Source organism: Acipenser ruthenus, chromosome 1, assembly GCF_902713425.1.
Source record: "Acipenser ruthenus chromosome 1, fAciRut3.2 maternal haplotype, whole genome shotgun sequence".
In the NCBI taxonomy this organism is placed as follows: domain Eukaryota; kingdom Metazoa; phylum Chordata; class Actinopteri; order Acipenseriformes; family Acipenseridae; genus Acipenser; species Acipenser ruthenus.
This window is the reverse complement of record NC_081189.1, coordinates 4,314,893-4,342,158: the sequence shown is the minus strand read 5'-3', so window position 1 is coordinate 4,342,158 and position 27,266 is coordinate 4,314,893. Positions and strand designations below refer to the sequence as shown.

Here is a 27,266-nt window from a genome sequence, read left to right as displayed (position 1 = left end):
CTTCTACAGTATTCATGATTGAGATCTGCAAGCTTTCTTTATCTTTCAATCCATTGACCTTCCCTTCTACAGTATTCATGACTGAGATCTGCAAGCTTTCCTTATCTTTCAATCCAATGACCTTCTGATGCAGGCAATAAACCCTCCAGCACTATAATCTGAAAAGCCACTGTCTTACTTTAGAAAGTAATAATCACTTCTTTAACTCTGAGCACCTGGCACCACTGTAGTCTGCCAGTAATAGCATTATTACAGCTGAATTAGGTAATGTCCTCTTGCGCTCCAGAAAGCAGCAATATGCAATAGTACACATATTTTGTTTTATTAGATTGTACATTACACAGAGCCGAGTAAAAGCAAGTAATTAAAAAATCGCATTGGCATCTGCAAAATAAACTAATAATAAGTATCAGAGCACAGCAGGACTGCGCTTGCAAAGTAGGTTTATATACCTAATAGGTTGATGGAAACTTGCCGGTAATTGGCTTGTAGATTGACCAAAGAATAAATGTGATGTAATAGGAACTGTATTAATGATACTATAGATTTCCTGCCTGAAAACCTTGCAAGCTTTATATTCATGTGAAACTTTTTATTTTATTTTGTTCATTTTAACCAGTTCAACAGAGCATGACCACAGGCTTACAGTTGCATCATGCCTATTAAATGTTGGTTTCCTGATACACCTAGGTATTATGACTTGCCTAGTTTTTGCTAGTTAAGCTGGTTAAACACTAACAGTCAACCCCAGTTCACTCTATTTCCTTTAGGGAAAGACTTGTGTAAATGCTATATAGTGAACGTACCTGTTTGTCATGTTTTGAAATTGAGCCATACTTTTCGAACAAAAAGGGCACTGTATTACATTAGCCAAGCTTCCACTTTTAGAAGAAAAAAGATTGGATCAGGAGGGTGAATTGCTATCCAACCAACACCAGTTTAAAAAATGTGCTAAATAGGCTGTCTCTATGTTTTCAGCTTCATATGTAATAAGTAGCTGCCTTCATACAGAAGAAGTTGTCCTGCCAAATTATTATACCCTGTTATAGGAAACTAAGATTTGAAAACTTCTCAAACTATTTTTGTTTATTAAGTTAAAGGTGTTCTAGGTAACACAGTGCCATTCTACACTCCCATATCTGATTCATTCAAACTAAACTGTGTTCATGAAAAACAAGCACTCATCATATAATACATATAATACCATGGATCGGGCCAGTAAAAGTAACAGTCCTACTGGGGTAACCTCCTTAGATGCAGAGAAGGTTTTCGATAGGGTTAATTGGTCTTTTATACTGTAGTTATGGTCTTTTATTTGGATTTAGGAAATATATTCTCGATTGGTCACTGTGTGACCCTGAGCAAGTCACTTAACCTCCTTGTCTTTCAGGTGAGACGTTGTTGTAAGCAACTCTGCTGCTGATGCATAGTTTACACACCATCTCTGTAAGTCGCCTTGGATAAAGGTGTCTGCTAAATAAACAAATAATACTAATAGTTCCCCCCTATGTCTTGGTTATTATAAATGGGATTATTTCCCAGTCCTTTAAACTCTTCAGAGCTACCAGACAGGGCTGCCCACTCTCTCCTCTGTTAGTGTCTCTTTGCCATTGCCATACATCAGGATACCCTCATCTCAGGAGTTGTATCTAGAAATATACATTGTAAAATAAATGTGTCAGCTGATGATATGTTACCATTCATACAGCACCCTCATAACACATTGCCACCTGTTCTTGAACTCTTTAACTGGATCGATTTCAGGTTAAAGATGAATTGGTCTAAATCTGGATTGCCACTAAATCGGTTTAGGTGGGATGCTTTAGCCACAACTCTCCCGTTCAGATGGTCTCCTAATGGTATCAAATATCTTGGAATCAACATACTGTATCTCTTCAATTTGATGAACTGTTTAATTGTAATCATGTTCCCCTCCTAAAATCCATCACTGAAGATCTTGAAACTTGGAATTCCCTTCTTTTAATAATAAAAATAAAAATACACTCAGCGACCAGAGGCTGGTATACCCATCATTCTTCACCATTAGAGGGGGTGTTCCCTTTATCAGCACGTGGGTCTACTAGGGGGTTACAGAGGGTCTGCAATGGTCACCTGTGTGGCTGAATTTGACAACTTAATCTTGTCTTTGGGAAGGAAGAAATACATGCTATTTGTACTGGTCTGTGTATACAGGGATAACAAAACATTATTACTAATTTTCCCTGCACCAGATCAAAAACTAATTACAAAATCTGGACTGATTAAAGTTGAGGGTCTGTTTCTTCCTGAAGTATGCAGTTCTTTACTAGTCTAGATCTGTGGGGCTCCAAAGCTCTGACTGGGATGAAACGATGATTCTTGTGATAATGTTATGGAAATCAAAGGAGGTACAACCATGCTGTGAACATCCCAAAGGATATTTTGACCTTACCAGCACTGGTACACTACACTTAACGGAGAGATAACCAAGGCTTTAAGGGTCATTACCATTATCTAAAAATTGACATTTCAACACTTTTGTCACTACATATTTATGACTTTGAAAGAGGAGGGGTATGATTTTTGCACATTTTATTATTTACATTTATTTTTACTTTGTTTTTTGTACAAAATTCTTATTTTCTCAGTTTTTATTCAGTAAGTATTTATTTTCTCACTATTTATTTGATGTGCATACACTGCTGTATTAGGGCTTGTCATCGTCCCATTTTATATAAAATTGTACTTTCTTTCTGAAAGGTTACAGTGGCCTGACAGAAACAGACTTGTTTTAACAGTAGCCACTAGCAGCCCTAGCAATGCTGTGTCTGAAATTACAACAGCTCTCTTTACCAGATTCATCCCATCATATCACTTGACTTTGAAGGACCCTAAAACTGTGAGCTTGTTCAAGCTTTACCGTTAATTAGACCCCCAGGGAGAATGAACGTTTGGTGATAAGATAGGGCCACGAAAGGGTCATCTCTGTGTTTAAGAGGTGAAAAACAACAGGACCCTCCTTCCTATGCATATCCCCAATTGCTCACGCATGAGAATCAGGTAGTGAATCAGTGCAACAAAACATTGTGTGAAACAAGACACCATAAAGCCTTTACTCCTAAACTATACCTCTTTACAAATGGACTCATTTGTACAAACTCATTACAAATGTACTGCCATATGACAAAGGAAGAAAGAAAACATAAACCTATAAATGTTTACCAATGGACAAAATTAATTTTTGAATATTGTAGCATGGGAGGTGTGCCCTGAACGTGAACCTACATGCTCGAGGCATCATTGAGCACAGTCCCAGATCGGGTCGGCTCTGACTGGTCTTCTGTAGGTGGTAGAGTTGGTGCCCGCTGGCATTGTAATCCCAACACCCTCGGTGGGTCAGACCCTTTCCAGTATTCTGATATATGCATCATATACTGTCAAATAGGCTGTGAAATGCCCCTGGCGTGTAAAGAAATGCTGAATGCATGTTTGCTTGACCTGCAGTTAAAGTAAATGTGTGTGTTCGGATTTTGTAAGGCTAGTAAACATGTCACTTCAGTAGTTTTTCTTTTAATAAAAATCCCTTTTTTCTCAGGAGACTATTTTTTTTGTCTACTCTCTACTGTACATACATAAAACAGGTTTCCTGTGGTCTCAGCTGCTTTGTCACATATGCGCCCCCTTCTGGCACAACAGATTTCATACCAACACTAGTTAAATGTAACTAAATTCCGCAATTAATTAAACTACAATTAAGACATGTATACATCTGTATAGTTAATGTTATCAGTATAACAAACACACAATTAGAAGCTTATTTTTTTAAGTTATGTTATTGTCATCTATACAACGTGTTACTCAACTAGAATGTAATATGCTTTATGAAAGTGTGTCTATACTGTAGCTTTAATAGCTAAGGTAGCACATGCATAGGTGTTTTATAACTACTAGATGATTTATAGCGGCTCGCTTCAAAGGGCTTTTCAGACTTTTTGAAGTTATGATGATGATGATGATGACTAATTACAGTTTGCATGCTGACTTGCAGCAATAATTTAAACGATGATTGCGAGAATCATTTCCGAGGGGAGGGATAAAAATACGCCGAATTCCGCAGAAAACTGACATATCCTTTTCCTCTCAGCTTGATTCCTGCAGCTTTGGTACACCTTGTAGAGTGGCTTCGTATAACGAGTGTAACTTTTTCCTGGAAAGTCTCTGATGTTTTTCTATTTAAAAATTCCACCCTTCACCCCAAATACACTTATTACTGGAAGCTGTTCTGCTTATTTTTTTATCATTTTTTAACCGAATTAACACAATGTACTGCACTGAAATTCAACACTTTGTGGTCATTTGGTGGAAGGAATCCACAAATACAATAAAACCCATTCATAGTCATAGAGTAAACGCTTACATCTGCAATTCAGTGACTTTTAAATCTCCTATTAAGAGTTACTATGATATAGATTAAATTTGCTGTATTTTAAAATGCATCAATCACATAATTATTGTCTAGTTCTGCGGTGTTTTTCAGCAAATAGTCACTCTTCTCCTTAACATGATAATTTACCGTTGGCATTTTGATGGTAGCATTATGACACCAGGTGAACTCCAAACTTCGTCACTTTTAATGGGATATGTATTACGTAAGAAAAAGAGACGCATTCCTGAAGCTTTTAGAAAATCAAAATATCAGCGCTTCCCGTGACCTTGAAGGTATTTAAATGTGTTGGGCATGTTGTTCTCGCTCTTGTCCCCGATTTCACAGATAATAGCGCCACCCCTAGTATGTTGGGTGGAGCAAACCGTGCAGGATTCATACTTGTCACATCACTTCAAGAAAGAGGACATCGAGCGCTTTTGGGGGGTGCGGGGGACTGACGGTGGAAAGTAAAAAATGTCCCTAAAAGAAAATAAATCGCAGATAGAGTAAAGAATCTGGCTGTACGCGTGAGCAATGTGTTTACTTTCTGTCTGGAGCGCGTACATCACAGTCATAAATCAATTTGTGTTAAAGATGTGACAGTTGGTTTGCCGAGTTCATCACAGCCCCGCTTGAAACAGTGCGTGTAATAAGTGTGCGTTACAAAAGACTGCTACACATGAACAAGTAGTAGCCAGATTTTAGATGCACAGTTGATCAAAAGCAGGCACTGAGACAAAAAAAAAAAAGCTGTGTTTTCTGCATGAACAAAAACACGTTCGGGTCGGTCTTGTGGTTGTACAGTACATGTGTTTATGATTTTCTCACAAGTAACGCTAGTTCTCGTATCATGTGTTATGTATTATTTTGTATTATTATTCTGAGGACTGAGTTAAAGTTCATGGATAAATCGCTTTTACGACCGCACCCACTCGACTCCCCCTGCATTGATCGCGCTATAAATGCCAAATTTACCCAGCTGTCAGTTTTAAGTGCCACCTTATACAAGTTAAGCAGTTGCAAAGAAGACCCTACACAATTTACATTGGATACAACTGCGGCATTGACTATGCATATGATGGAAGCTTGAATGCTTTGCATTCATGCCTTGTTTATTATTTCGATTTTGGAGAAGAAAGTCAGGAGACCAGGATTCTGTATCAAGGTGAATGAATGGTTTGTTCTCCCCTAAGTGCATCTTGTTTTTCAAAATGCCGTTTTCTATGTGGGGGTTTGTTTGCACAGTAAATAACAGTTCCCAAAATAAGGCGTATTGCTTGCTTATGACGTGGTTCCTCCTTTAACTTTGTGAAAAGACTGGGTCCCCACCTCCCTGGGTTAGGACCACTGACTCACCAAGACACATTCTGAACTTAACCCACAGCTGAACAAGGTGAGCAAATTGAGCTTGTATTTGGTTCTGTTATATACACAGATCTGACAAGAAGACCGCAATATTCACGTATGAAACAAATTGTCTAAGTTTAGAAAAAGGAGCTATCGTTTCAAGGGTGTTATGCATGCGTATTAATTGTGGGATGCGCAGTGCAGAAGGAAGGCTTTCAGCTGAGTGAGGATAATATGTACATTTGAAGGGGGGACTTTAGTTCATATTTGATGTACAATGTTGCCATATAGCCATTAGTAGTGTATCCAGAACTAAGCTTTACCTTGAACATAACATACACCTTTGCAGAACTACAGGGATTCATCGAGTAATTGATACATGTATAACATTGCCAGCTTCTTAGTGGTAGTAGTAGTCGTTGTATTTGTCGTTGTAGTCGTACTTGTATAGTTATATCGCTGTGCTGTGTAAAGTAAACTACATTTTGTTTACAGCTGCAAAGTGTGGCCGTTTTAAAGCATTCCTGGAGGTTATGTTTAATTGATTTTGTGGTATATCATACAAAAACGCTTACATATGGCGGGAGTGTGATTTGACGTGCTGCCTTCACGTGTGATGTAATATTCTGACCTCGACCTGCGAGATATTTTTCCTGGAAACTGTCGAAGGTACAAGACGCACGCAACTGGGAATGCATAGGTAGCTCGTGTTCAGATCAGTGCTTTTCATTCGAGATCCAACAGATCGTCATAGAAGCTCCCAAGCTATCGTATAATAAAAAGCAAACAGCTGAGCCAAATCTAAATCAAATGTGATCCTTAGGGGGAAGAGCGCCCAATCGTTTTTCTTAATGCTATTACATTGAATCTCGTTCAAAAAGTTCGGCTATAGAATGTGTGAGTCATATGATATTCACATTTACTGTGATATATTTTACATGAATTAAGTATGACTCGACGTACCTGTCACAAATCCACATCAGTTTATATTGTCTATAAATACAGTATACAGTATAATTACAATGCATACAGTACCGTACCAACCTGGAAGAATACGTGGATTGTTATGCTGGTGTAAACGCCGTGAAAGTTAAGCCAGTGCATGCTGTACCCTTCTTGAGACAACACAGATTATAGGAAACCGGTATCTGTTTATCTGTCTGTTAATGGATGGGTGCAGTTCTTTACTACACTATTTATCAGTCAGTGTAGATGCATACCAGGGTTTGTACCGCATTCAAATAAAAAGGCAAACAGATACATACAGTACGTATTATAATTCTTATTTCTTTGCTGTCAACTGAAGCAGCAAGGCAAAATACGTTATTCTTTATTGCTGGACCCCTCCAAACAATGTACAAGTAAGACGATGCTAAATTGTTAACTAGCAGCACGGGTTCAAAAAGTTAAAGTATGATTAAAACGGGTTTTCAGCGCTCAATTTGCTTCTGTTGAACTATGGAGACAGTCTGGCTCCAGTTTATAGCTGTAACGTACAGGAGCCGAGCGGGTGAAAAGACTGCTTGTGCAGCAGGACTTATAGTGACTGCATGTTCTAACGATCGGGGCTAACGATCTTATGAAGGGAATTTATACAAGACCTACACTTCTATGAAGTGCAAGGAGTGCTGGAGGAAACAGCTGACTAAACAAATATTGGGGGCAGAGTCTGTGTAACGGTATAAATTAATAATGCACTTCTTTATTTACTGCATGAATGGGGACATTTTGTGCAGTTCAGTGGGTGTAGTGCACCATCTACTGGTCGCCGAAAAAGGAAATAAAACTTCCAAAATTCAGTATCAGAACGGCAGTCTTTTCCGTGTACTTGAGTGTGTGATATATATATATATATATATATATATATATATATATATATATATATATATATATATATATATATATATATATATGCAGATAACTGCTGTCACGTTTGGCATTGTCTGCGCTGTATTGTAAACCTCTATTTGCGAGAGAGAGAAATAAAGAAATATGTCATTGTCTATTTCTTCTGAGATGTAAAAAACCTTTTCCATCATGTGTATTTCAGAATTTGTAATATAATTAGGAGCAGTAAATACGACACGTATTATTATTATTATTATTATTATTATTATTATTATTATTATTATTATTATTATTATTATTATTATTATTATTAATATTATTATTATTATTATTATTATTATTATTATTATTATTATTAGTAGTAGTAGTAGTAGTAGTAGTAGTAGTAGTAGTCGTAGTAGTCGGGAATTCAGTCTTACACGGGAAGTGAGTTGCAGGTTGCTTTAGATTGACTGCTGTATTGCAGCTCTGCAGATCAGAATACCACACAGAAGTGACCACTGTACTTTGCCAAAGGATGTACATTAGATCAACAGTGCCCTCTAGTGGCGATAGGGTGAATATATTCTGTGTTTCTCTTCGCGTATTCAGTTATGTATGATTCGGGTGCATTGTGAGGCAGCACAGCCTGGTTTCTTCAAACAACACATGATACGTTATATATATCACCAAGAGCAGGGGTGAAATTCACAACCAATAAATGGTTACTCGTATGCACAGCCGGGGGTAAACATTATAACAAATGGAGAGGTGGGAGGTTGTGTGGTCCAGTGGTTAAAGAAAAGGGCTTGTATCCAGGAGGTCCCCGGTTCAAATCCCATCTCACCCACTGACTCATTGTGTAACCCTGAGCAAGTCACTTAACCTCCTTGTGCTCCGTCTTTCGGGTGAGACGTAGTTGTAAGTGACTCTGCAGTTGGTGCACTATTTTGCAGTGGCAGGCTGGTATTTCATTTACTTCTCATCTGAGGATTCGTTTTCTAAATTCCTGTCTGGGATATACTGTTTATACTGCAGCACCTGTTGTGTTTGTTACCTATTGAAGAGGTCCAGGCACTTCAGGGTCCTGTCTGTAAATGAGACGCTGCATTTAAAACGTAAATGAATATATCATATCGTAGTCAGCGTCGTGAGGAGAGCTGACATTCTACCGAGGTCACACTGAGGTTTCAAGCACTAGCTGCAGTATTTATATGACTGCTTGGTATTTACTATTCAGCCTCCATCTATGTTACGCGGCAAACCAACAGAGAAAATGAAGGAGTCTTTTGTACTTTACCAGAATTTTTACACAAGCATCAGCATTGATGATGCAAAAAAAAAAAAAAAAAAAAAAAAAAAACCGAGGACATAACCTCAGTAATTACGGCCATGATCGTATGCCATTTTCTTTACCAGTGCAAGACTCTTTTGACTGCCATAGTGCACATTACGAGAATGTGTATTAGAGCGCTTACTAACTTTATATTCTACTTCTTATGGCTTACCGCTAACTAAATATCAAGCTAAATAATAAATTTAAAAAAATAATAAAAGATCCAACTCATTCTGACTAAAACCTCAAACTGAATATGTAGTAGCTTGCCAGAGGTAGGATTGTGAAAATAAAAGTGTAGCGGGTGTGTACGTGACTGACCCCTACAGGTAAGATGAAGTAGTGCAATATTTATTTTCTTTTTCTGAAATGTATCAATCAATTGTAGCGTTTTAAAACTTGGAAGAAAGACCTCAAGAGAACGATATAACTGATCCCACCTGTTTCTAGGTAGCTGTACTGTATCGTACAGGACACAAACCTCTGGTGTAGCATAGCAAGTGCTTAGAGAATTGTTGTAAAGCAAAACAAATCATAGTGAAAGGCAGGTGTGGTAAGTGCAATTTACAGTGACATTTTAAAGCTTCAAACTCCCTCCCTTTTTTATATTAGTTTTAAAAATAAGCTAATTGTAGTGGAGTAAATCTGTTCCAAAGACTCCAGAAACACCATGGTGTTTTTACCAGCTGGGGTGCGTGGAAGTGTCAGGCTCGGCTGATTACTCCTATCTAGACTGTGTTACTCTAAGAATAGTGCGGTGGAGAATGTGTTGGGATGAGAGACAGGCCCTGGTGTGTTATCCACACAGCTTCAAAGCAGCAAGCCAAGGTTTGTGTTCTTGGCCTTGTTTCTTGAACTGGACTTTCACACGATTCAGATGACATTAGTCCAGTCATGTTCATAGTGGAGGTATGTATTTAGTCTTTTTGAGCTATTGCGCTATTCTAGAGCAAAGGTTTACATGTACACTGTTGCAGTTTATTTAGTTTATGTTACCAGTTTCCTATGTAATTTATTGAATTATCATAAAGAATTCCTTTAACTTTCTTCTGTAACCGGGTATAATGACAAAGTTTCTCTTTGTAGATTAGATTTGAATGCCTTGGAATGGAACCCAGGTTGTTCCAAGAGTTCCAAGCTATGTGTCAGAATGTTTAAATTTGGATACTTGTGAAATCTCTGTTTAAATGTACCAGACCATATGAATAATGATGAACAGTTGGGTGCACAAGTCATATTGCATTTCAGTAAGCTTTGCATTCTGACAGCATCATGAAGTTGGCACATCATGAGGTAAAGCAAAGTAAAAAGCTGTTAATGGACTGTAAAATGGGCACAATAAGATTAACGTTTTAAGAATTGCATCACAGTGGATGCCTGACAAGTTGAAGGAGCTGTAGCCCTGACTACAAATACAAACAGGGGAATCAAAGACTGCTGTGTCACAAGTCTCCATGCACCAGTAAACAGTGTTGATTTTTCTGTTCATCTCCCAGCTTCCCAAATGATATCCTTGTAAAGCTCTCCTCCTCTGTGGACATTGACCTTATACTTTCACGTGCAGACCCAAATACATAGAATTAGTGCAAATAAATAACTGCAACATACTGTAAGCGGTTATAGTATTCTCAAGTATTTGGGAGGTTAAAGTAGTCAGCAGTATTTACTGTGGTGACTGGAGAATAATTCTGTATTAAAAAAAAAATACCACTACTGCAAATTGTAGTATTTATTGTAGAATGCTGAACAAACTGTAGAATCATGGTTAATGTTGCTGGATACTACACATAACCACTTTTTTACAGTACAACAAAAAAACTGTATTGTACTACAGTATACAACAGTTTACTGCATTTTACAGCACATTACTACTGGATGTTGTAGTATTTTTTCATAGGTGTAACCAGGCTTTCCAATCTGTTTTCTTAATGTGTTATCATTAGCAACATTAGCACTGGCTCCTCTTTGGTGCTGACAATCTTTTGGTTCTTTGTTTGCCTTTTTTAGCATATGTAGATTTCAGAAATATAACGCAGATTAAAAGTGGAAATGATTAAGCTTTAGGAAGCATCTGCAACTTGTATAATATAGTGTAAATATTTAAAGAAAAAATTAACACAATGTCAATAAGAAAAGAACCAAAATATGTATAGGCCATCTATAAGGCGAAGAGTATTTCTCACGTGAATATGCACGACAATAGTAATGGCATACCATAGCTAAACTCAAGCCATGTGCCTCCTAATGTCATTTCCATACAGTTATCGTATGAGCAATATTATACTGCATCTTGAAAGACTTATCCATTCGGCCTCAATCAAATGTACATCTACACAGAAACCTAATCCAGACCTTAATAATCCAGATGCTGCTATTAAGTCCCTCAGCAAACGAATACAATATTATTCTCTGTACAATACATGCCAACGTGAGCATGTTTCCAGATGAACAGACAGCCCTTCACTCTGTTTTGGTTTGAGAGCAAGGACATATATTTAAGACTGAAACAATGGGAATCAAATGCACTCGGTAGAAGATTAATTGCAAGAATATTTGTACAGGGATGGGCTTCTCAACTAGAGCCTTCGATAACTTGGGAGGTCTGATGAAAGGAAAGTGAAAAGGGGAAAGGAAAGCGAGTACAAGAACCTTGATTAAACTTGATTATTCTGCTGTTTAAAGAGTTAGTGAGAAGTGTTAAGGGTTAACTGGCAATGCCGACGTCAAATGGTGTTGTTTTATTCTGCATGTACTTGTAGTGTGGCTGATATGTTATGTTTTTGCTTTGCCTGTCTTCATTTTTGCAGCGAAATCAATGCCGACTTTCGCAGATTAGATTTCATTATTAGAAATTAAATGTGTGTCCTTTCAACATCCAATCATAATATTCACATGACACATTTGAACATAAATGTTTGGAAACTAGGAGAGAATTCAACAAGAACAAAAACCTATCGGTGAATAGTGGCTCTATCTGGTGGCTGCATATTGTAAAAGTGCTGATATTTGCAGTATTTTTTAAAAATCTCAAATGGAATTCATGGCTAAGGAGGAATCAACAGAAATAATGATCTGCATGACCAAGTTACCTATGGAGCTGCCAGTGTCTCTGTCCTTGTAGCTGCTTTTTCTGTTCTCTGTGAAGGATCTGATAGCAGCTGTTTGGTGAGGCAGAGCTAGCCTTGCAGGAAGAAGACCAGTGCTGGTACATGAAGATTAGCTCTTGCTGATGCACTTCACTCTGGTCCTATCGCTATCTCCTTTTCAAAAGCCCAGGAAAGTATTGTTTTTCTGAAATTGTGTTTTCTTTCTTAGAAAATCCTTCTGTTGAGGGAAAGCTTTAAAGCAGAAACCGTAGACGTCCCCTATCACCCTGGCAAAATACTACATGTGATAAATCCAGTTTCATCAGAAAGAAACGACTGTAGAATACAAGCAGAGATTAGATTACTTCTGCCTTTCTGTGAACAAAGCCACACTGACACATTCAGACATGACTCCATCCTGGAAAAGCTTAACTGAGACAGCTTGATACTATGAAAACCACTTGGTGTGCACATGTATAAATATCACTTGTTAAAGCAACAGAAATCTAAAAAGGGTGTTATTTGTTTGATCAGACCAGACTGCCACTCCCCATTTATACAGTACTGTGCAAAAGTTTTAGGCAGGTGTGAAAAAATGCTGTAAAGTAAGAATGCTTTCAAAAATAGACACGTTAATAGATTATATTTATCAATTAACTAAATGCAAAGTGAGTGAACAGAAGAAAAATCTAAATCAAATCCATATTTGGTGTGACCACCCTTTGCCTTCAAAACAGCATCAATTCTTCTAGGTACACTTGCACAAAGTCAGGGATTTTGTAGGCATATAGTCAGGTGTATGATTAAACAATTATACCAAACAGGTGCTAATGATCATCAATTCAATATGTAGGTTGAAACACAATCATTAACTGAAACAGAAACAGCTGTGTAGGAGGAATAAAACTGGGTGAGGAACAGCCAAACTCAGCTAACAAGGTGAGGTTGCTGAAGACAGTTTACTGTCAAAAGTCATACACCATGGCAAGACTGAGCACAGCAACAAGACACAAGGTATTTATAGTGCATCAGCAAGGTCTCTCCCAGGCAGAAATTTCAAGGCAGACAGGGGTTTCCAGATGTGCTGTCCAAGCTCTTTTGAAGAAGCACAAAGAAATGGGCAACGTTGAGGACCGTAGACGCAGTGTTCAGCCAAGGAAACTTACTGCAGCAGATGAAAGACACATCATGCTTACTTCCCTTCGCATATGGAAGATGTCCAGCAGTGCCATCAGCTCAGAATTGGCAGAAAACAGTGGGACCCTGGTACACCCATCTACTGTCCGGAGAAGTCTGGTCAGAAGTGGCCTTCATGGAAGACTTGCGGTCAAAAAGCCATACCTCCGACGTGGAAACAAGGCCAAGCGACTCAACTATGCACGAAAACACAGGAACTGGGGTGCAGAAAAATGGCAGCAGGTGCTCGGGACTGATGAGTCAAAATTTGAAATATTTGGCTGTAGCAGAAGGCCGTTTGTTCGCCGAAGGGCTGGAGAGCGGTACACGAATGAGTGTCTGCAGGCAACAGTGAAGCATGGTGGAGGTTCCTTGCAAGTTTGGGGCTGCATTTCTGCAAATGGAGTTGGGGATTTGGTCAGAATTAATGGTCTCCTCAATGCTGAGAAGTACAGGCAGATACTTATCCATCATGCAATACCATCAGGGAGGCATCTGATTGGCCCCAAATTTATTCTGCAGTATGACAACGACCCCAGACATACAGCGAAAGTCATTAAGAACTATCTTCAGTGTAAAGAAGAACAAGGAGTCCTGGAAGTGATGGTATGGCCCCCACAGAGCCCTGATCTCAACATCATCGAGTCTGTCTGGGTACATGAAGAGAGAGAAGCAACTGAGGCTGCCTAAATCCACAGAAGAACTGTGGTTAGTTCTCCAAGATGTTTGGGCCAACCTACCTGCCGAGTTCCTTCAAAAACTGTGTGCAAGTGTACCTAGAAGAATTGATGCTGTTTTGAAGGCAAAGGGTGGTCACACAAAATATTGATTTGATGTAGATTTTTCTTCTGTTTACTCACTTTGCATTTTGTTAATTGATAAATATAAACTATTAACATGTCTATTTTTGAAAGCATTCTTACTTTACAGCATTTTTTCACACCTGCCTAAAACTTTTGCACAGTACTGTATATATAGATATGTGTGTATAGCGGTGTTCATAAACATGCTTCCATATTATTTTAATGCTTCAAAGTTTTAAAAACAGCTTTGCCACCACCATGTTGTTTGTATGTTTATCGACAGTATTGCATTTCATAATGCCTCTCTGGATAGCTTTTTGAATAGTCCTTGTACTCTGCATGTGTTTATGAAGTAAACAGCACCATTGCTTATGCTGTAACCCTGGATAAACTCCAGTAACTGCTCCCCGCAGGCTTGCATTATTGTGTGTATCCCTGCTGAGTAGTGAATCACTGCCCTGACTGGTGAGTCACACACATCACTGTTATGCCAGGGATGCTCACAAGATAGCAGGGAGGAAGATATTGTGGTAAACATCTTACACAACGTGTATATATATATATATATATATATATATATATATATATATATATATATATATATATATATATATACTGTATCAGACCTGCCATTGAATAATGAATAGCACTGGCATGTTATCTTTGTAAATGATAATGTATCTCAAGTGTGCTAGTCTCAGTCAGATGAGACTGTAAACATCTTGTGTTTTCCAATGTTCATGACTGAACAAGGATGGGATGCGTGTCTGAGAGTCAATATGAAAAGTACTTTGTTTTGTCTAGCTGTCGGATGCCTTGGTTTACACTTGTATATATAAGGAAGTTTGGTGCTTGAATTGTTTATCAGCATTTTGGAACATTTATTAGATATTCAATTCGAGGTCCAATCTATGACAGACCACTTATCATTAATTAAGAAACCCTAGAGAACACTCCAGCGTTAGAATAGATAAATAATGTAAATCACAGAGAAATGAGAACAGTGTGTGATGTTTCCTTATAAATTAACCAAACTGATGCTTTTTTTTTATTGTTCAAACTAACAATGTTCAAAGTAGCAATAATTAAAATGCTTGCTACACATTTCTTCACATTGTGCGCCATGTTATTTTATTACAGTTCAAGTGATAGCAGAAACACCTCTATTTATTATCAACACCCAGTGTTAGAGAGCGCATCAAATTGACAAGGACAAAACTTAAAAAAATGAAAAGCAATACAAGTACTAAAGGCTGGCTTGGCGGTTCTTTCATAATACCAAACGGTATTGGTATTTGTTAATGACCGAGTCATTGCTATCTGTTCTTATTTTGCCTGTGCTTTTTCTATGTTTTTACTATTCAGCTGGCTTCCCTGAAAAAGGTGCTTGCTCTTGTTCATACAAAAACCTTGTACTGTATCATTTTTAATCTAGAGCGAGAAGATTTGTTTTATAGTTTTGTTATGTAATATGCCATCAGTGTACATATTTGTTAAATCTGGGCACATTATTGTGTGTTAATAATACTATATACTGATAGTGAGCAACTTGCTTTAAGGTACAAAAGACAAATACTTCTGCTGTAGGAATGCAGAGGTTCAGGCAGGAAACTCTAAATACACCTGCAAAAATGATAATTTGATTGAGAGGAAAATCACCAAAAGTGAAGCAGACATATTCAAGCCAGTGTATAATTGGACCTGTTTCTTATCATTTTATAGACCCCCCTATGCAGTCTGTCCCTTGCTGTTCAGTTTACCTCCTCCCCAGCCTCAACCTCATTTTTGGCCTTGCCAAGGGTTTTTTTTCTCTGTGATTAAACAGCCCTCTAACATGGTCCAAATGCAATCAAGGGTCTGGTCATTGATACAGTATGTGATGGCTGCACTGACAGTCTCCTGTGACCTGAGAATCTGGTCTTTTCTTATGAGGCTCACATTGCTCTGTGGTCCTGTCTTGCTATTGCTTATTGGGTTAGTGCTGTGGGCTTTCCCAGAATGGTATACACTGTCTGTTTCCATTCCTGTGGGTGACACACTTTACTGATAAATGCGTTAGATTACAAAGAAGCATATGAAACCACATCATGAATTTTGGAAACCATCCCTTACCTCCAGTACCGGTTCATAGTATGTCATTTTACTCTAAACCACAGTTTTTATTGTGGGGTCGTCGGGGGCAAACACCCCACATAATATTTTTGCAATTTGGAGAAAAAAAATGTACCCCTCAAAAGTTACCCTAATTATTCATTATATGAAAAACAAATATTTTATATATTAAGAGGTTGGAAAGTTGTACATAGCAAAGGATGTAGGGTGAAAACCCTGTATGAAAACCCTGTACAGTGCTGTATAAACATGCCATCCTACGATGCACTAGTGTTGCATTGAAACCCTCTGTGAATACTGGAGCGGATCCCTGCATTGGCAGGCTGCACAGCACTCAGCAAGTTCTACGGCTCTTCCGAGACGAAAAAGGGTTAAAATAAGAAACAACGTTTATTATTTTTGACTCCCTTCGGAAGGGGCCTTTTATTCCTGTCCTTTTCTAATCTATTTCGGATCCTCATTTGCCTAATTACTATTCGGAGGCTGGTGAGGGCTGTTCTGCAGCGCTCGCTTCTGCTGACTGCAGAAACTCTACCTGCCACACTGGGAGAGTGCGTCAGCATTCTAGGTAGAAATGAATGAAAAATCAATCAGTGTGACTGCAGTGTGAGCCCCCACAACCCTAACCTAGTTTGTGTGTGTCTCTCCACATACCTCGTTCAGGTGCAAGCACTCTTTAGGATGGTGAGTTGATATTTTAAAATGTTGAGATACAAATTGCGAGGAGAGGAGAGTTGAATCTTGTTATGTGCTTATGTTTAGATATGTTTAGCATGTTTTGTTTAGCTGTATGATACTGAGTGTCAAGTATGTTAAAATTACATTTACTATGCATTTATTTTAGTACTGCTCCATTACAAATTGGTCTTGTGTTTTCTACTGCATAGAGAGCTTCTGTTTTTATGCTGTATAATGGCTATTTAAAAAATGTTAAAAGTGTGAGTTAAAAGTTTGACTGCTTTAATGGCAATGTCAAATCTAAGTAATAAGCATGCTCATTTCCCGGGGCTCATTACTGTTGGTTCTGTAATAACAAGGTTTACACTGACATTGAAGGACATTGCGAGATCTGCTTTCCAAGGCTTCAGTGCACTGGAATCATACTGCAGTTGGAATTTCTGTGTGTGTGTGTGTGTGTGTGCAGATCTGTAGAGACTTACTGTATGTACAGTATGTTTGCTTATACACTGTATTGTGTATAGTGTTCATACATTATCTCTCCTTTACATTTTATTAAAATCCAAGTTTATTTCAAAATGGCTAATTTTGTAAAGTTAAATAACACTATGACAGTGTTTTTTTTTTTTTTTTAAAGCATGATATATTAAATATCATTAAATCAGGATTAAAACATTGCTATCATAAATGACCTCTTTTTTCATGACGTGCAGTAGCGTTACAGTGGATTCATTTTAATATGATCTTGTTTTCCTTCCCCCCAGTAAAGAGAACCATTGGTGCTGTAAAAATGAACTCCCTGCTTTTGCTAGCTCTGACTTCACTGTGTGTGGCAGATCCCTATGAGAGAAGTTACAGTGATGTGGAACACCATAGAACCATCTACATCTCAGGTAGGATAATACTACTACTACTACCACTATGACTACTACTACTACCACTACTACTACTACTACTACTAATAATAATAATAATAATAATACATGTATTTTATTGATTAACACAAAAACATACCCATATAGTACCAGTAGGTCAGTAATTGCATTATGAGTTTAGTATTTTTGAGCCAGAAAAGCAATGTGGGCTGATAGTATTGACTCCTGCCATTCACAACTACAATATAAAAACAGACATTGAGAGAACGTGCTTGGTAAAGCACGGCCGTGTTTCATATATACTGATATTTTACCACTCTAAATAAGCTGTGTTTAGGGGTATTCTTGTATATACAGTAATACATTTATTTAAATTATTATTTAAAACGGTTTTGTTTTAACAGGAAATGCAGGTACAAATCAAATTGTATCATACTGTATATATTCAACATCACCATATATAAAATATATAGCCAAAACGTTTGTCTAAGGCAAAATTTTATGATTTTATTTGAAGTTATGGTTATATACAGTGCCTATAGAAAGTCTACACCCCCTTGAACTTTTTTCACATTTTGTTGTGTCAGTGCCTCAGAGTTTCATGCATTTAAATGAGGGCTTTTTTCAATTTATCTACACACCATACTCCACAATGTTAAGGGGAAAAAAGTTTTTATTGAGAAAAAAATTATTAAAAATACAAAACTGAAAGATCATAATTGGATAAGTCTCCACCCCCCTGAGTTAATACTTGGTGGAAGCACCTTTGGCAGCAATTACAGCCGTGAGTCTGTTGGGATAGGTCTCTACCAACTTTGCACACCTAGATTTGGCAATATTTGACCATTCTTCTTTACAAAACTGTTCAAGCTCTGTCAAGTTCCTTGGGGAGCGTTGATGGACAGCAATCTTCAAGTCATGCCACACATTTTCGATTGGATTTAGATTGGGGCTCTGACTGGGTCACTCAAGGACATTTACCTTTTTGTTCTTTAGCCACTCCAGTGTAGCTTTCGCTATGTGCTTTGGGTCGTTGTCATGCTGAAAGGTAAACTTCCATCCCAGCTTTCAGCTTTCTTGAAGAGGGCAGCAGGTTTTCCTCAAAGACTTCTCTGTACTTTGCTCCATTCATTTTCCCTTCTATCCTGACAAGTGCCCCAGTCCCTGCTGATGAGAAACATCCCCATGACATGATGCTGCCACCACCATGCTTCACAGTAGGGATGGTGTTCTTTGGGTGATGTGCTGTGTTGGGTTTGCCAAACATAACGCTTTGCATTTAGGCCAAAAAGTTCCATTTTAGTTTCGTCAGACCACAAAACTTTTTGCCACATGGCTACAGAATCTCCTGAGTGTTTTTTTGCATACTTCAAACGGGATTCAAGGTGGGCTTTCTTGAGTAATGGCTTCCTTCTTGCCACCCTACCATACAGGTCAGGTTTGTGAAATGCTTGGGATATTGTTGTCACATGCACACTTTGACCAGTCTTGGCCACAAAAGCCTGTAGCTCTTGCAAAGTTGCCATTGGCCTCTTGGTAGCCTCTCTGATCAGTCTCCTTCTTGCTTGGTCATCCAGTTTGGAGGGACAGCCTGATCTAGGCAGGGTCTTGGTGGAGCCATACACCTTCCACTTCTTAATAATCGTCTTGACCGTGCTCCAAGGGATATTCAAGGACTTTGATCTTTTTTTATACCCATCCCTTGATCTGTGCCTTTCAACAACTTGTCCCGGAGTTCTTTTGAAAGCACCTTGGTTGAGCAGAGGGAACCTACAGGAACTACTGAATTTATCCTGAAATCATGTGAATCACTACAATTTAACACAGGTGGAGCCCACTTAACTTGGTGTGTGATTTTGAAGGCGATTGGTTACACCTAAGCTAATTTAGGATTGCTATTACAAGGGGGGTGGACACTTATCCAACCAAGCTATTTCAGTTTTTATTTTTTTTATTAATTTTCTACAAATTTCCAGAATATTTTTTTCACTTGGAAGTTGTGGGGTAGGATGTGTAGGTAAATGAAAAAAAAAATACTTTCTATAGGCACTGTATGGAAAAAACTACTAAATCATTTCACAGATGCCCAGCCCAACTATGATTTTGAAAGCAATTTGCTAAAAAGAGTCTTATTTTACAAAAGGTACATCATGAAATCTAATCTTTTCATGGTGATGCAACTATGGTTTCACTGTCAAAGTAGATCTACACTGTGTTGAAAGGCTTTGGTTCCTCAATAGAATAATGCACACAGCTGTGTATTCCATGGAATAAAAACTGAGTTTCAGGACATTTTAACAAAGGCCTGGGTGGGACACCACTTTTAAATGTGTTTTGAGTTTCATGGGAATGTGCCAGGTTATTTTCTTCACGACTTTCAGCCTCATTGATTTCTAATCTGTCCAATTTACAGAGGAAAATTGTTAAACATTAAATACTTTTGAGCTATTAAGCTTTCTGGACGTCTATGAGACTTCAGCATTCATTGGCAACCAGCCTTTCACTTCCCATGGGTTGCTGACGTCATCCTAGTTTGCTTTAGATTCTGACATTGGTACACCCAGTTGTTCTTAAGTGACTTGAATAACAGCCATCTGACACAGAGCCTGGCCCCACTGAATTTCAGCAATGGCCAGCATAGTGTTTAGTCTGGTCAAAGCTGGTTGTGCAAGCTTTTAGATAATCATGTTGACTCAACAGATTATAATGCTGGTTCAGAAGCTGGACATGAGGATTTTAGTGCAAGTTAATGTTCAATGAGGTGAAGCGCTGTAAACCACTGTTGCGATTTTAATGAGAAGACGGTAAATCATGTACAGGAGCAAGAGGATAAGTAATTACAATGTCACGTCATGTACTGTAAACACAGTTTTCATAAAACGTATGGGAATATCGTTTTTTGATGACATGTTCCAAGTCACACAGAAAAACACAGAAAAGTGTTATGTTCAGAAAACAAATGTACCGTAATATATACTGTATATGTGATTGGGTTATTCAAAAACAGCGCCTAACTTGAACTTTGGAACTCTGATTTGTTCATGTCCAACAACCATAGGTGGTTGTCAGCTGATTAATAATCATCCCTAGGACCAATCTGGTATGTTATCAGTGTTTCACCTTGATAATACTATACAAGATCCGGAGCAAATGCATTGCATCGGCAGCGCAGTTTAACTGTAGTGTAGCTGCACTGTACATACATAATTACAGTTTCATATCAGTGTAGAACCAGCGCTTAGGGAACATAGGTGGAGATCAATGACATTGCCTTAGTTATGGTCTCTTCTACTTCAGAAGACACATATTGGGTGATGATTTGTATATTACACAAGCTTCTATTAAAAACAATAGCTTAAAGGGTAGCAATGCAAAATGTGATCTTCATATATTCTATGAAGAGCACAAGCATTAACACATATTGGACATACTGTATACCTATCTGTATTGTCTCAAACTTGACATGGTAGTGGTTACAATCAAATCTTCATAGAAAAGATATGCTGCAGTTTAAATGCAGGAGAAAACACTCCATGTTGTAGTTAGACTGCTGTTTTGGCATTGAATTATACTGCAGTTAGGGTGCAGTTCTCATGGTGCGTGACTGTGGTAAGAAAAACAGTGTTAAGATAGCATGCCTTATACAGAACCTGCTTTTATTAAGATATTAATCTGTACAAATACATAAATAAATGTTCCTGGGCGCCTTCCCATCTCAGTACTGACCAGGTGCAACTCACCCCCCTATAATATCAGGGGGCCAGCTTAAAAACAAAGAGCCCAATTCTGATACATGCTAAAAAGAATTCTTGTATACAGTATATTCAAAGTGGAGATGATTTAGAGATACCAAAATATGTATAATGCCAGGGATTTGAGCATGCAAAACAGGGAACAAATGCCCCATCACCAGTCCTTCTGCATTCACAGTATTCATCTGTTGCAGTACTTGCTGTGATTGTGTGTATATATATATATATATACACACACACACATCAAGGGCAGGAGACATTTTGATATTTATGATAACATTTTATATTACAGAAAGCATGATATTGCCAGTACATTCTGTATAAAAAAACCCAGTTAGTTCAAACACCAATTAAAGGTCAGTCACTTAAGACGTCAACATAGACTGGAAAAGGTTTAGAAATATGAGCCCATAAACGGATATAGAAATACCAGCACAGTACTGCATATCAAAAGTAGATGGACAGTAAATACCAACATGGGCACTAGATATAAGCATACTTGACCAGTGGCTGTGTTAATTAAGATTTGGTTCCACTTTCATAACTGTTTATGAGGTGTTTAGTTTATGGAGCTTCGTACTTTTATGCTCATGGTAATCTTGTAGGTCTTTAGAATGCCTAAGCCACAGTATTACACTTCTGAACAGGCTGATAAAATACTGGTGTTATAATTGCTAAATGTCAAATTAAATGTCACAGCACATCTTTTGAGTTTGTTCCAATGGTTGGCGTCGTGCTCCTGGGTAACTTGATTTACAAGCTCTGCAGTATTAAAAGCTACCTGACTTTCAAACTAATTGGTTTTCCAGTGGCATTGTAATTGATGTGTGCAAAGCGTTTATATATACAGTATATATATATATATATATATATATATATATAGTGTATATATATATATATATATATATATATATATATATATATATATATATATATATATATATATATATTGTAAACCGGCTGGCACTCACAGTCGTTCGTTGCCCCTTTAAAATACTGACCCAGACAGAAGAAATGGATTTTTAGCTGCGCTGACGCGCTACTTTAATAAACAAACAAACTGAAACACAAAATCAACACCTAGCTCCTTTTTTGGAGCACTAACTAAACAGGCAGGTCCCTGACTAACTCGCAGGACGGCTAAACCGTTTACCTGCCAAACAAAATAAAACAAAAACCAAACCACACAGGTTTAACACACGACAAAAAGGTTTCACGCTACCTTTTCTTTGTTCTCCTGCAATCACTCGCAAGCGGGCTCTTCACACAGCAGCCCCGAACAAACTGGCTGCTTTCTTTAAATACCCTGCACCTGGCTGTAATTTACAATGATAGCCAGGTGCAGGGGATAATTACTAATAAAACAACTAACTCAAATGTGCATACGCACATGTTTCCTGCTGTGTTACAATATATATATATATATATATATATATATATATATATATATATATATATATATATATATAGTGTATATACTGTATATACACATAGTACTATTTTTAGGTTCGTAGCCCCTTTTCAAGCAGACCCACACACATGATTTTAAGTTATTCAGCAATTTTACGCATTTTTATTAATTACAGAAATAAAAGAAAATCAAAACAAAACTAAAACCTAACTCACACATGGAGTACTAACTAAAACTTTTTACAGTCCCTAAACTAACAAAACTGGACATATAAGGTGTTTACGGTTTACACACTACCTTTTTACAGCCAGGTGACACAAATTCAACTTTAAAAAAAAAAGAAGTACACCTGTGGCTCCCACGCCCACACATTTGTATGGCAGGGACAGCCACCAACACATTATATATATATATATATATATATATAATATATATATATGTATGCAGTATCTTCAGTGATATCCCTGTTAATAACATGCTTCCGTTAAAAATAAGTAAATGTCATTGTTTTGCTTTGATTCAGCACCAAACAAATCTCTATATTGATAGCTTGTCTCTAAGATTTTAGCCTATTTAACCTATTTACAGTCTGAAAATATTGTAAAAGTGAAGCCAGATGCTCCGTTAACCCTGCTTAAAATACACGAAAAAACATTAGTTATCAAAATCCCTGTTGTTGCTTTTTTCTCATTTGACAGTTTTTAAAAGCCACTATTACGATGGAGATTAAGGGTGAATGTATTATAATTAGCACCCCCAATGCTGTAACTGTGTGGGTTAGTGGCTTTATGAATAGTCCAGTGGCACAAAGTATGTTAACTTGATGATGAAAGACGCTGCTTTCTCATTAAACATGGTGTTACATTATGTGAATGGTTCTAAATTAAGTTGAATAGACGCTAAATCTATAAAAAGAAAAATAAAATTGACTAAAAATAGAATCTTGATAAGCTATTCTCTGTATTTTTGTTAGAGAATACAGTGGTTTTGGAACTGTTGCCATCATGCTTTCAAATTGCACTCAGTGCTTATAAATATGCTTTACCATACCTCTGTAGGATTTACAACGCTTACCTATGCATTACCATACTTTTACTATGCTTTATTACACTGCTTTTACTATGGGAAACTTGTATATGGAGTAATGGGCATGCACCATTGAGAACTGACCTGCTCTCCCCTTATTAACTAACCCATTAATAAGAGAATGAACTTTGTAAGTTAGTGACTTATACAATGGGTTTTACATCGATCTGGCTAGACATTTTCAGTATTAGATTTCTGTGGAGGTAGTACTATCAGGACTATGGTAGTGTTTTCATGGGTGATACATAGGAATTGATTTAACCTTAAGCTGCATTTTATGTGTTATTTTCAGATGTCCAACTAAATATATTGTTCACCTCTTTGCTGGTGTGTAATATTTGAGGAGGACAGGTGTTTCAAACACTAGAGTCATAGGTGTTCCAGCAAGGGACCAGCCGACAGGTCCAGACAGCTTCTCCCCATTCATTTGCTGTTTTGGTGGGATAGCATTAAGATACTGTAAAACTCAGCTTTACATGCATCACTACATCTGATCAATTAATATTTATTCACAAGCATACTGTTAGTCTGCAGAACAGCACATTTGCAGAGCTGCCATTTAATTTGGTACTTGGTGATATGTCCTAGTTCCATGACCTCAGTAAGACAACTATATAGCCATGGAGTGTGCATTATGCCATATGCAGTAACTGTCCTCATGTACAGTGCAGTGATTATAATTTTCTACCGTTCTTAACATTAACTCCAGTGCACATCTAAATTAAAGTTATACTGTAGCTGTCCAACTAATTAAATGGCACTCAGATAAAGGGCAATACTATAATATTATAAAATACACTGGATGCTAAAGCCTTATCAATTTAAGGCTTTGAAAGACATGCATCCTTGTATTTGAAAGACATGCATCCTTGTATTTAGATCTCTGCAATGTAATCCACATGAAAGCTAGTATCTCGAATAAGTATGGAATATAGAGATAGATAGATAGATAGATAGATAGATAGATAGATAGATAGATAGAATGTCCCCAATAGTACATATAGTACTTAATTATATTGTAATATACTGTAAATAAAAAGTTATATTTTTGTAATCATGTTATCTAAAAGGAAAAGGGGCCAATTGTGAACTTTTCTATAGTTTTAAAGATTGTGTTGAAGGCTACAGTACTCTTCATTGTACCTTTATTAACACAAGTTATCTGTCTCATTTCAGAAAATGGACCTCGTCTATCAGTGGAGATGGAGCAGACCAAAGTAATCTCCCACCGCGGTGGCAACGCTACACTGCCTTGCAAGTTCCACCGCGAATTCAGCTCCGGCACTGCTAACAGCCCCAAGACGAGGATCAAATGGACCAAGCTCACCACAGATTACCTCAAGGAGATTGATGTCTTTGTTGCCATGGGCAACCATAAGAAGAGCTACGGCAGCTACCATGGCAGGGTATTTCTGCAGGAAGCCAGTGACAAGGACGCCTCCCTCGTCATCACTGACATCACCTTGGATGACTACGGGAAATACAAATGTGAGATCATTGAAGGACTAGAGGATGACACTGGGGTTGTCACTCTCGATTTACAAGGTAATTGCTATTTTGCTATGACTGTGTTATATTTATTTAATATCTGTGCCCCTCCCACCCCACATCTTATTTACTCGTAGTAATGCAAATGTAAAATCCAATTCAGAGGGTTCAGGAGCAATTAGTGGGTGCAAGGTTTTGATTGGTTCTTCAGCTGTCACTCTCAAAAGCAATTAGTCAACAAGAAATACAGCCTTAGACTATGGCCATTTTTAATTGTTTGTGACAATCAATTAACATCTCATCTAAACTACGGGATATAGGTTGTTGGTTTTTTCTGTTTTTAAAATAACTGTTCACAAAAATGTCTGTCCAGGGTCCTAAGATGTCCTGGCAACTGATGAAAAAACTGATGTAGCACAAAAAGTTTTCTTGTTGTTTTCTGAGCCGATGTTTGACAAGAAAATGGAGAATGATATTACTGCATGACAGAAAGAACAGAAACCGGTAGAGGCTGTAAGAGGTCCGACTCCTTTTTCAGCCATGAAACATTTCCCCAGGTGAATTTTAGCAAAGATCTGCAAACTCTAATTTTCACTTTGGCTTGGAGCAAATAGCACACAGTGCAGACGATTAATGCAGTAGGCATTTTAGCTGTTTTTTACTAACTGTATTTGTAAATATATTATATAATATATTTTTTTATCAAACTTGACTGAGCTATACTGAGCATAAAGTATGTGACCCAGTGATGTTGCAATAACTTGTAAACATGTAGCTGAAAAAGGCAGAGTGCAGAGAGTAGTTCACTCCACCAGTGATTTATCTAATGGACAATACTTCCAACTTCTTATCAGCGATTTCCATATGAATTTACATTTAAAAGAACATGTGAAATCTAAATACAGTGAAATCCAAGACCTTCAGAAGAAATATAACAGGTCCACCCATGCAATACATAAACTGTCTTGGTCCATATTTCTGATATTTGTGGGACACTCAGTGAAGGACGGGGGACAGATGTAGAGTAAAGAAGAGGAGGTGGAGGACAATGAGGGTGTCTTTATATTTAAATAATACGATAAGACTTGTTTACTGCAGTATACCAAGGAAAAGGCTTAGTAAATCACAGAAAAGTAACGCATACCAAATCATGTACAGGAAAAACGTATGAATATTTCTTTCGGATCCATAAAGTAAAAAATAACCAAAAGATTTATTAGATGCTGTTGGCAAATAATATAGGTTACCGTATGTTTGGCCCATGGCCATATCTTTATAGTGAGTTTGTTGCTGACTCATAATACTGCCTGGAATTGGCTGCCTTCCCCCAAAGGTTGTTACTAATACCTGGCTACCCCTGTGCACAAGACACAATCCAAAGACATTTTAAAAAATACCTTGGTGCAAGCTGTAACCTGAATGTTAGCAAATGATGTTACCATTGAAACAAAAATATGATAAAAATGCATCTTAAACAACAACACTTGGTTATTTTATATTGTTTCCTGGGGGAGTCAGATTGAATGGTCATAGTACCCACACAGTGGAGGAATAATCCAAGGTCATTAACCTGGCACCTTTCCAAAATTGTTTAAATTCATTGCAATGAACAAAAAAACATGTATGTGTTGATATGTAAATAAATCCTGTTTGCCTGCGGGGGGCGTATCAACTTCAACCGTCTCGATTTCCTGTCTGTCACTCAGCAGCGAATGCACGCACACACACGGCAGATGGCTACTCTGTCACAAGCATGAATACCCTGTATCTTTCTAAACAAGGGATTTAGGGGAGCTCCCTAATAAAAGATGAATCTCAAAACAATAATTGTGTGAATATAGTAATTGTTACAGCTGTGTAGAATGGTATTTAAAACAGGATTCC

The 27,266-nt window shown here is 37.7% G+C and overlaps 1 protein-coding gene across 3 annotated transcripts in view; it reads left to right on the top strand.

Moving 5' to 3' along the window:
• Nucleotides 1-5,443: 5,443 nt before the first annotated feature.
• LOC117962472 (hyaluronan and proteoglycan link protein 1-like) overlaps nucleotides 5,444-27,266 on the top strand; it is a 33,885-nt gene continuing 12,062 nt past the window's right edge. Inside the window, exons 1-3 of one of the 3 annotated variants that reach the window (XM_059033661.1) lie at nucleotides 5,444-5,570; nucleotides 17,535-17,663; nucleotides 25,071-25,439. In XM_059033661.1, the coding sequence (XP_058889644.1) occupies nucleotides 17,561-17,663; nucleotides 25,071-25,439 (472 nt within the window). In that variant the 5' untranslated portion in view covers nucleotides 5,444-5,570; nucleotides 17,535-17,560. Of the gene's footprint in view, nucleotides 5,571-5,681; nucleotides 5,799-16,645; nucleotides 16,777-17,534; nucleotides 17,664-25,070; nucleotides 25,440-27,266 lie in introns of those variants that run through there. The other 2 variants (XM_059033577.1, XM_059033615.1) reach the window with 2 other exon arrangements.